At 33.9% G+C, this 11,769-nt stretch overlaps 1 protein-coding gene across 1 annotated transcript in view; it reads left to right on the forward strand.

The window, feature by feature from the left end:
• The window catches only part of Col21a1 (collagen type XXI alpha 1 chain), a 163,348-nt gene that overhangs the window by 53,088 nt on the left and 98,491 nt on the right, over positions 1-11,769 (forward strand). Inside the window, exons 2-3 of the mRNA XM_063253813.1 lie at positions 6,457-6,499; positions 10,128-10,251. Coding sequence (XP_063109883.1) covers positions 10,164-10,251 — 88 coding nt within the window. The 5' untranslated portion in view covers positions 6,457-6,499; positions 10,128-10,163. The remainder of the gene's footprint in view (positions 1-6,456; positions 6,500-10,127; positions 10,252-11,769) is intronic.

The following is an 11,769-nucleotide window of genomic DNA, read 5'->3' on the forward strand; positions in this document are numbered from 1 at the left end:
ATATGTCCACATGCTTAGAGACCCAAAGAATTCAGCTGAGGGCCTGAATCCCACAGCAATGTCCTGCACACGTCCAGCTGGATACCAGAAGCACATGACAGTGTCCTCCATAAGTTCAGTGGTGGCCAAGAACCCATAGCAATGTCTCATGCAAGTCTGTTCATGGATCTGCACTGAGAAGGCCCAGAGCTCAGTGTGGGAAGCTAGAAATTCTCTCCCAGTGGGGTACAGGGTCTGTGCCATCAGGCTGAGGGATCTGCACTGGAGCCAGGAAGCTACATTCAAAGTAAGGACCAGAGTTCCCTTGGAAAGCACCACAGCCATCCTCAGCAACAACAAATTTTTGAGTTTCTCCAATGATGAGAACAGCCAAGTTCATATCAGGAAGCCAGTATGATAAGCTCTTCCAGCAGAACCAACTGCACCAGCCCTTCCCATCTGGTTCTCTTTTTGCATTGTTGGAGACCGTCCTCAATGTGGGCCCTCTGTGCCCAGCACCAAGCTGATTCAGTCCAGCTGGGTGTTCCAAGTTGACCACCAGTTGTCAATCCACTACATGAGATATTGGTATTAGATCTTCCCTGAAGTTCTCCTAGCATGCAGCTGTGAATTCATCAGGTCTTGGGATTTTCTTAGTTGGGTTTTTCCCTCATCTCATTATCTCCTATTGTGCTGTTCAAGATTTTTAAGTCTTCTCTGTTCAGTTTTGGTAATTCAAATGTGTCTAAGAATCTCTGCAGTTCTTTTGAGTTTTTTAATTGTTTGACATATATGTGTGTGAAATAGTTGCTAATAATTTTGTGGGTTTTGACAGTGTTCATTGTGATTTCACCTTTTTCATTTCTAATTGCATTAATTAGTGTCTTTTCTTTTTTTCAGTAAGATTAGCTAATGATTTGTGTATTTTATTTATTCTTGTAAATAACTAGCTGTTAAATGCATCGATTCCTTGTATTGTTTTTTAGTTTCTATTTCATTAACTTCTGCTCTGATTTTTATAATTTTTTCCTGTTTTTCTGAGACCTTGATATATAGCATTCACTTATTTACTTGGGCTAATCCTGTTTTTCTGATGCGGGCATTCACCACCATAAATTTTCTTCATATCTTTGTTTTTCTGTTTTATTGTGTCACAGCTCATTTCTGGTATGTTTTATCAGCATTTAATTCTAAGAACTGTTGTCTTTCTTTGTTAATTTTGTCTGTGATTCAAGAGTGATTATTCAAGAGTGTTATTTAATCTCTTTATGTTTGCATTATTTCTAAAGTTTCTAGTATTTATTTCTAGTTTCACTGACTCTGATGATATACATGGTAATTTCATTTCTTTTGCATTTATTAGACATGCTTTCCTTGCTATTCATAGACTGTTTTGGAGAAAGTACCATGTACAGCCAAAAAGAATGTATTCTGTTGTCAGATAGGACACGTATATATCTATTAAGTACATTTGTTCACAGGTTTGGTTCGATGCTGATATTACTCTGCTAATTTTTTTTTGTTTGTTTAGCTGATATATCTACTTGTGGTAGTGGGGTGTTGGCATCCCCAGCTATCATTGCATTGATGTCTGTTTGACCTTTTATGTCCATTAGAGTATGATATTGGGAGCACCATAGTTTGGTATGGCTGTGTATGTGATTGTTATCTCTTCCTTTTAAATAGTTCCATTAATCAATCTGTAATGTCCTTCTTTGTCTCTTTTAATCAGCTTTGGCTTGAAATATACTTTGTCTAAAAAATAGCAAAGCTACTGCTTATTTTCAGGTTCCTATTGCATGGAATAGTGATTTCTATTCTTTGATGTTTGTCTATAAATTTCTTTTTGTTTTAAATGCATTTATCACATGCAGAATATTTTTGGGTTTGTTTCTTGATCCATGCTGCTAATCTGTCTTTTGATTGGTGAATTGTGCATTTGCATTTATAGTTATAATAGATAAGTATTGACTTACATCTGTCATTTTATTAGTTTCTATTGCTGTTTTGCTTTCTTTGCCTTCTACTTAATCATTGTCCCTATCTTATGTACTTATTTTATTGAATCTTTTGATATTTTGAGCTTAATTCCCTCTTTCTAGTATATCCTTGAGAATTTTTTGACTGTTGCTTGGGTAGTTATGAATTGCTTTAGCTTTTATTTGTTATGGAAGTATATAATTTGTCCATCAATTTTGAAAGATAATTTGTAGGATATAACAGTCTGGTTTTGAGGTTGTTTTCTTCTGCTCCTTGGGGTTCTGTTACACTTCATTTGTCTGTACATTAAGTTTTTTTACACATCTGGAAAGTTTTCTGCTACTCTTCTGTAGGCAGGATTTTTACGCTCCTTGTGCTATCTTCTAATTTTTTGCAAATTCTTTTTTTTTTTTTTTGTCTTTTTCGTTTTTATTGGTACCAAGGATCAAACTCATGACCACACACTTGCAAGGAAGGCGCTTATGCCACTGAGCTAAATCTCCAGCCCCAATTTTTTGCAAATTCTAATTACTGTTATATTATACCTTTTGGGTCACCTGGATCCATTGTCCATTGTTCATTTGCCCTTGTCATTTTTAAGGTATCCCTCATTAATTGATCATTGATCACAAGTCTGTCCTTTAGATCTGACATTCCATCTTTGTGTTAGTTGCTTCTACTACCCATACTTCTAGTTATGTTTTTCATCTCCTGCATTTCTGCTTAGAACTTTCTTTTCCATGGTGAATACTCATGTTTGCATTTCTTTCTTTTGCTCTGCAAAATGTCCTCCCTAGCCTCATTACTTGTTTCATTATGGTTACTTTTCTTTGTAGCTTATTATTTCCTCTTCCCTCACTGGTCCCCATAGCAATTTTAGGGGAGTTGGGAGTTGGGTAGGCATTGTGCTGCCTTGTATTCTCATGTTTCTGTTATTTTTTTTTTTTCTTTTTCTGTTATGGTTTGCAAATTCTTTGGCCTGGTGCCCCTTGTCCTGTTCTTGGGGAATGAGCTTCATTATTTATAAGCCTCAGGCAATCCAGGTATCAGCATAGAGAGAAACCAGTTGCTGGCCACTGTTTTACCTTGTCTGTGGTAGTAAATTCATCAAATGTCAGTTGGATACCAGTAACCCTAGGAACCATTCTTGAATAGCCATTAAACTAAGATAAAAAGGCTGATATTCTTGAAGAAAAGGAGACCCCCCATTATTTTTATCTATAGCAATTCAGAGCACTGATTACTGCTGGATGTTAGCAGCAGTGACAGAACTCAAACAAACCACTCCGTGGTTAAATTCCTTCTTCTTCAGGACCACACCCTCTGACACAGCACAATATGGGCCCTTCCTGATCTGGGACTGGGTCTCCCAGGGGATCCTAGGGGAACCTTCTATATTCTCACCCTCTTCAAGCCTGTCTCCAAAGGTTGTTACTCACACAGTCTGTGTGGAAGGGACCATGTCCATCCTGAGGGAGACTCTACTCCTGGGTGTGTGTCTCTTCTTCCCTTAGATGGCTCTGGTTGTTGGTTGTGGGTCCCTGGTTGTTCCTAGCTTTGGCTGTCTCTAGGGTCCTGGGCTTTGGCTGTTTAGAGTGTTGGGATTACAGGTTTGTGTCACCATTCCTTGCTCTATATTAAAATGTTCTGAGTTCAAGCTATCGAGATCAGAGTTCTTCCCACCTCTGTACGCTCACTACTGCATTCATTTCAAAAACATAAATACTTGGTTGCAGCTTCTTAAAACTTGGGATACTATTTCTACTATTTGTAGAAATTTTGACATTACTTTTAGTTTTGGTGAAAAAAACCCAAAAGACACAAAATGAACTTCCCTTTGCTGACTAACTTTTCAAAACGTATTTCGAGATATCAGCATGAGCCTCTCCCTGGAACTTCTTACATATAATTACTCTCCAGGTACAAACCAAACCTGCTTGAGCCAGGATATGCATTTTAATAAGATTTCTAGGTGATTCTAGTGTTTTCTAATATTTGATTTATGGGAATATTAAAGGCTACCCAATTACTCTTGGAGTAGCAAGTTTCAAAATTTTTACCTGTTGAAATTCTTTGAATTATGCTTTTCTGTTTGATGGTACTGCCTTCTCTATCATGGGGATAGGGTTAGTAGGATTTTTTTCCTTATTCTTACATAGACTTAGAGAAAAAATTCTAGAACTTTGATATATATTAGTATGTGGAGAGTTTTTTTTAAAAATACTCTATCCTGTCCCTACATTCTGAAGTTTTTAAGACAAGGTATCCACATATTTAGCAAGTTGTCTCTAGGTAATTTAAGTAGATGTTCCAACTTGCTAAGCCTAACTTCATGTGACTTGTATACAAATGCACGAGCAATGGAATGTCTATAGATACACTTATTAAATCAGAATTTCAGTAACTAAATAACATGACAATCATGTACACTTCAGACCTTATCTGTATCTTCTATTATAATTGCCATCAATACAGAGTATAATAAAGTTAGGGAATTAACTTTAACCTAAAATTCCAGGCGTGGATAAGGGCTCTTTTTTCTCGGCACCACACAAACATTTGTTATTGGTTGATTCCTTGATGATACTGTTCTTTCTGGAGTGAGATGGAATCTCAGTGTTGTTTTGATTTCTTGGTGACTAATGATGTTGAATATTTTAAAATATATTTATTTGTGCATGAGATGCTCATTTTCTGATTGGGTCTTTGAATTTAGGAGGCTTGATGTTTTTCAATTCTTTATATGTTCTCAATATAAGTCTTTTATCTAAGAGGACCATTGTCTAAATGTTTTCCTATTCCATGGGTTTTCTTTTCACTCTGTTGGTAATTTATTTTGATATGCAAAAACTTTTTAATAAGATGAGATCCCAGTTGCTGATTCTTTGAAGTACATCCCGTGCAGTTTGTGTTCTGTTCTTGAATCCATGGCCTACCCCATGTCTTTAAGATTTCTATGTACCTTATCTTCCAGTAGATTTAGTGTTTTGATTTTAATATTTAGATATTTGATCCATTTTGACTTCAGTTTAGTACATAGTGTTAGACATGGATCTAGTTTTAGTCTTCAGCATGTATAAAAACAGTTTTTCCAGCACCACTTATTAAAGAGGCTGTTTTTTTTTTTTTTCCAGTGAACATGTTTGGCCTCTTTGTCAAATATAAAGTGACTGTCTTTATAGTTGTTTTTGTATCTTCTAGTCTGTTTCAATGATCCTCAGATCCTTTTTTTCCACTACCATGTTTATTTTATCACAGTAGATTTGCAGTGTAATTTCAAGTCAGGGATTGTGATGCCTCCTCTCTTGCCTTTGTTGCCAAGGATTGCCTTTGCTATTCTGTTTTTTATGGTTCCAGGTGAATTTTAGGAATGTTTTCTCTAGATCTGTGAAGTATGCTAATGGTACTTTGATCAGGATTGCATTAAATCTGTATAACAGTTTTGGGAGTATGATCATTTTCACAATGCTGTTTCTTCCTACCCAAGAGCAAGGGATATCTTTCTAGTTTCTGAAATCCTCTTCAATCTCCTTTTTTTGTGAGCACTATACTCTTCCATATATAGATCTTTTACATTTTTTGTTAGACTGAGTCCAGTATTTCATTTTTTGCATGCTATTGTGGAAGGTGTTATTTCTATACTTTCTCTCTCAGTGAATTGAACATGAACACATCATGCCTCAGCAATAAATGTGCACCTATATTTATAACAGCACAATTTTTTAATAGCTAAATATTGCAAATAACCCAAATGCCCTTTGACCACAGAATGGATAAAGAACTGTGGTATTTTTATACAATGGAGGACTACTCAGCTATAAAGAAGGATAAACTTGGGCTTTTATAGGTAAATGAATGCAACTACAGACCATACTCATAAGTAAAATAAATCAGACTCACAAGTGTATATATTGTATTGTCTCTCTACTGCAAAAAAAAAAAGTGAAAGAGTATCCAAAATGTACAATAGATATTGTCAAAATGAAAAGGAAAGAATGTGCTCAAAACTAAAAAACAACTGACATAGGAGAAAGGAGAAAATTAAGAGGGAAAAGATCATATATACTCTAAATGCTAATTTGGAGAGTGTGGAAATGTTATTAATATTGTCTCTTCATTCTTGAAAATGAATCCTTACATTTATTTAGTATAAAAATTTTCAGTAATGTTTAATATAAAGATCTCACATTTCACTATTTCTAGATTTATGATATTTCTGTTTAAATTACATATGATAACCAATTGCACTCCTGGAGCTCTGAGATTTATGATATTTCTGATACTATTAAAATGTTAAGTTTTCTTAGAACTTTATAGCTACTATATCTGTATACTTAAAACTGTTAACCTGTGTCTTATGGATTTGAAACATCCACTTACAAATTCTACTACCCTTTCATAGATTTCAAAGGATTTTCTATGTAACTAAACATGGGTTTTAAAGTAATGACATTTTTCTTTTATAATTTTCACATCTTTTGTTTATCATTTTTGCAGATGACACGAGCTAGGACACATTGAACATTTCTTATGTGAAGTGGTAAGAGAATATATCTTTCACTGTGTGCTGATTTTTCCAGGAAAGCATTAAGTTTTTCACAATACAATATGATGTTACTTATATATTTTTCATAGATGTCATGCATTAGGTTAAGTTCCATTCTATTTTATTTTACTGATTTTATCGTATTAAATTTTTTGTAATGTTATTTTTGCAAATTTTGAGATAATCATGCAGCCTTTCAATCTCTTACTATAATAAATTGTATTAGTTGATTTTTTCTTGTTAAACCAGTTTCACACCTCTGCTATAAACTTCTACTTGATCCTTATTTTGTATATTGCTAGATTTAATTGCTAATGTTTTACGATACATTCGTTAAACCATGATCAAGAAACATAATGAATTATATTTTTCTTATATATTTATTCATTTTTTAAAAAATGAGGATTAAATTAACCTGTGATAAAAATTGGGAAGAGTTCACCCCTCTTCTGTTTTCACTGAACATCACCAATGAGTTTGATTTGTTAAAATGTTTTGTAGAAATTGGTGGTGAAGTTATTTGGATATGAAATTTTCTTTGTGGGAATGCTTTTAATTAAAAAACAATTTGACTTCTTTAATATATAAATGGTTTGAATAGGTAGATTTTTTTCAAGGACTTTGGTCATCTCATCAGTGTATTTATTATCTTTATTCCTGTATGATCTGTAGTGCTATCTCTTCTCAGTATTGATTTTTTTTTTGGGGGGGGGGCTTTTTCCTTTTTATCGGTACCAGGGATCAAACTCACGACTGCCTGCTTGCAAGGCAGGTGCTTATGCCGCTGAGCTAAATCCCCAGCCCCATGATTTTGAAACTTATATATCTCTTTTGTTTCTTGATTTTTCTTGCTAAGGCTTATTAGTATATTCACTTACTTAAAATAACTTGTACTGTATTTTTATCATTTTGTAATTTTTCCATTGATTATTTTCTTTTATCTTTTGGATGTAATTTTTGAACATTTTCTACCTTTCAAGGTAGGATGCTTCATTGGTTTGGCATTTTCTTTTCTAATATATGCTTTCTACACTAAACTTCTAGAAACTACTTTAGTTATATCATAAAAGGTTTGACTTAAAAAGTTACTGTTCAGTTTGAAATATTTTAAAATATACTCTCTGAGTCTTAAATAACTCAGTTTGAAACGTACATTGTTTACATTACAAGTAATTTTGAATTTCTGCTAGAGAAAATCTGTGGAGCTAATACAGATCCTTCACGTAATAGAAGGATAGTAAATAGATGAAGTGGACAAAATCCAAGAAAAAAACTATATATTGAATTTAGCTTAATTGTATGTTAAATAAATTTTTGCTCAAAACACTTTCAACAGGATTGAGACGTCGCTAAGAGCTGGAACACTTGCCTAGCAGGAATATGGGTTCCTCCCCCAGTAGTGTAAAACAAAATCAAAAACTTTTCTGTAATGAAAGCTTCAGGTCCAGTTAGCTTCACCATTATTTTCCAGTTTAACACTATTTGATCAGGGAGCACAATTTGTGTGGTTTTAAGTTTTTGGAGTATGAAACTCCTCACCCCTAAGCTGTGATCTTTTTTGGTGACTATTCTGTATGTATTTCAAAGAATGTATAATTTTTTGTTGCCCTTAGGTGGAAAGATGTATAGAGGCACAGCCAGGCACCAGTACTTTGGAGAAAGCACTGTCTAATTCAGTGTAATTACTGACAACTGAGTATTAGAACCTCATATGTTATTTTAAATGTGTATATTTCTTTTCCTTTTTTCTTTCATATATTCAAATGTTTTAATGTTAGATGTGTAAATATTTAGGGATTTTGTATCTTTATGATTGTTCATTTTATTTCTCTGAAATTTTAATCTAAAATTCTTATTGCTATGTTCCATAAGTCTTGATGGTCTGGCAAGTTTAGGAACTTTTAATTTTCAGTATGATACACTTAAGTGTAATATGCTTTGTATCTTGCTTGAGAGTGCTGAGAATTTTGGATCTGAAGGTTAGTGGCCTTCAACAGTTCAGAAATTTCTTGGCCATGTATTTTCAAGCATATTTCACTCCATCTGAAAAATCAAATTACTCTGTGCCAAATCAAGACTCACTGATTTTTGTCCCAGAGATTTCAGATGTTCTATTTTACTACTATTATTTTGCTTTCTTCCACAGATTTCATTTTTAGACAGTGTACTTACTTTTCCTCATGTGCACTGATATTTTTCTCTGATGCATACAAATGAGCACATTCTATGAGTCTTTTTCTGATGTTTTTTATTGCAAATATTTGCCTTTTAAATTGTTGTCATCTCTCTTTTAAAACTTGCCTTATTTTTGCCAATATTCCTCTTCGTCACCAAGTCCTTTAACATACTATGATAGGCATGTTTAAAACCCTAATTGTTACTAGTACTTCTGATACTTAGATAACCTTGTGCTCCATGGTTTCTTCGAGAAATCTTTTTTGTTTGTTTTTGGTTCTCATACCTTGGCAAAACCTTGGCAGATTTCTTTCAAGTTGTCAGTGTGGTTTTCAGCTTTTTGAATCTTTTTCTGGCTTTTGCTTGACTTCCTGGGTTTTTAGATCTCCAAATCATAAACAACTGGGGACCTTGAGGAAACTTCTCCCCGCTCTTTTGGGGCTGTCACAATTTTCAGCAAGCCACTGCTTAATGTCTGAGAAAGTGTATGCCTGAATGGACAGGAAAAGGTTGCCTGGAGAGGTCTCTGTGCTGTCTGTACAGCTCCATGCAGCGTCAGCCTACTCATTTACCCTGTAAACTTAAGAGCCCCTGAGGAAGACTCACTTGGTGGGTTCATTTTCTCTCTTTGTTGGGGGCTTTTTAGTATTATAGTCTGAATTTAATCTGACGCACCAGCTTTGAGTGATTTTTCTCTTGCTTTTGAAAATTTCCCCTTAGCAGAATTTACTTCTGCAAGAAATAGAAGCAGTTTTCTTCTACCCTATAAAGGGTTCATAACTTCTGGGATTCAGTTCATTTAGGTATCTTTAATGTTCTCCTTGCTCTGTGACTAAGAACACAGTTCAAATTTGTAATTTATTGGGCATGTTTTCATTGCTGTAATGATATATGACATCTTTCCATATTAGAGCCAGAAATGAAGTCTATTTATACTGATCTCTGAGAGATACACATAATAAAGTTACATAGTTAAGTTTTTATGAATCAAATAAAATAGTTCTTAATGTTTTTGATTGAAATTCATATTCTAAATTAAATTCTGTCATTCAGTTTTACCAAATCCTTTCTCCAGATGCCTTTTTGAAGGTTTTAAAAAAATTCAAATATATATTTAGAAAAGAATGTTTGGTACAATTCACACATCAAAAAGAGTGTTTTTGTTTTTTTTTTTACATACTTCACCTAAAGGAAAATTTCTAAAAAAGTATTTTGAGCAAATCTCAGAGTTTAAGAAAGAATATATACTTTTCCAAGACAATTATGAATTAAAAGATATATTATGGTTTTACACAGCTCCTACTCATTATACTCTTGAATTAATTTATTAAAATTTAGCTATTTTAGACACATGTAAATGCTTAACACAGTCATAAGGTTAATTAATGCTAAACATTTATCTTCATTTGTCTAATCTATTTAACTTTTCTTCTTTTTTTCTCCTTAGGAATCCTAAAACCAAAATATTAGATTGAAAACAAACATGGCTCCCCATATTACCTTTTTTTGGATAGTTTTGATTCTGCTTCTCCAGAACTCTGTGTTAGCTGAAGATGGGGAAATAAGATCAAGTAAGAACTATCAACACTGTCTCTTTCTGTGTGGTTTCTGCCTTGTAGGAATGAATGATGTATAGAAATCTGTGTAAGTGGATGCCTTGTAGGAATGAATGATGTATAGAAATCTGTGTAAGTGGATTAACAGAGTGGTATTTCTGTAAATGGTGACCATTTCTTTGATTGCCTGCAAGAAAAGTTGCATTAGAGATTGGGAGCTGTAATAATTGTTCTGTACTCAGGCCATTATTTGCAGAAAACATATTAGTTTTAAAAAGTTTGAGTATATTTTTATTTTAAAATTCTTAAACATAAACAGTACAAATCATTGTCTCTATGACAGTTAAAGCATATGGTTCAACAACTTGATTCTATTTGACTGCACATTTATTAAATAATAATGTTTATGTTTGTATAACTTTCTTGTATAAACATGCTACAAGATATATACATACCCTTATCTCTATAAATTTAGCACAAAAAGAGACCTACAAAATTGAAGATTTTTGTTTAGTATATTTCAGCTGGTTACAGCAGTGACTAGTTTTTGAACTATGTTTTTAATGTTTAGTCCTAATCTTTTCCTATGAAATCATTCGTCTCTCTAAGGAGGCAATCTCTTGTGTTTTGTCTGGAATTTATAATGGGCTATATTTGCTTTTGTATCCCTACAGTTGGCTAATCTCACAGTTAAAAAACACATACTCAATGGCTCTATGACAGAAGTGTAGGAAAAGCCAAGAATAACCTTGAAGAACTGCAACCACAGAATCGAGTGGCGCATAAACACTGGCAGGTTCAGACAGTATGAGTGTCAGTATTGAGGAAGAGCCAACACTGAAGAGCTCTGCAATTACAACTTCTCCATTTTTTTGTTTCTCCCAATAAAAAGCCTAAAGCATAACCATCTTATGCCAGTCTGACTTCCAAAACTAACAGAAGAATGGCATTCTTTTGGCTTTTCAAAGTTGTCTGTGGGTAGAATTCCATTTCAGCTGTCCCTGCCCTGAGCATGGAGTGGTCACCATTATGGAGGTTCATGAAGTTGTGTCCTTGTACCCTTCAGAGGGCACTGTCACTTGCAGTGGAGCATCTTAGTATGAATAGCGTTGTAGTCATAGTAGGTTTTCCTGACAAATTCATTGTTTTGTCATTTTTTCTGAGTTCTCAAGCTTACCAAAATCCCCTAACATTAGTGTTTATTTTTCTGGTGTCTGTGATGGGTGAGTTATGGTAACTATAAATTGGAACCTCCTCATTTAAATCTTGTCAGTCTCCTCAGTATCTGAGTAGAAGTAAATCAAAGAAGGAAAGGAATAGGAAGAGAAGATAAGACAAGAAAAAGGAAAAGGAAAGGTAGCTTGATTTATCCCCAAGGAGATGCAAAAATAGCAGGAAGACTAATTATCATTAATCATTTTTTCTTTAGTACCACTCTATAGTTATAATATCTTATTCTCAGACATTTAAAGAAAAGAAATCATTCTTGTTTTGACTTTAAATTGGGCATCTGAACAGTGCATGAGTCTATTA

The sequence above is a fragment of the Cavia porcellus genome, unplaced genomic scaffold (assembly GCF_034190915.1).
Source record: "Cavia porcellus strain 051 isolate PalLab524CR breed Dunkin Hartley unplaced genomic scaffold, mCavPor4.1 scaffold_7, whole genome shotgun sequence".
NCBI lineage: Eukaryota > Metazoa > Chordata > Mammalia > Rodentia > Caviidae > Cavia > Cavia porcellus.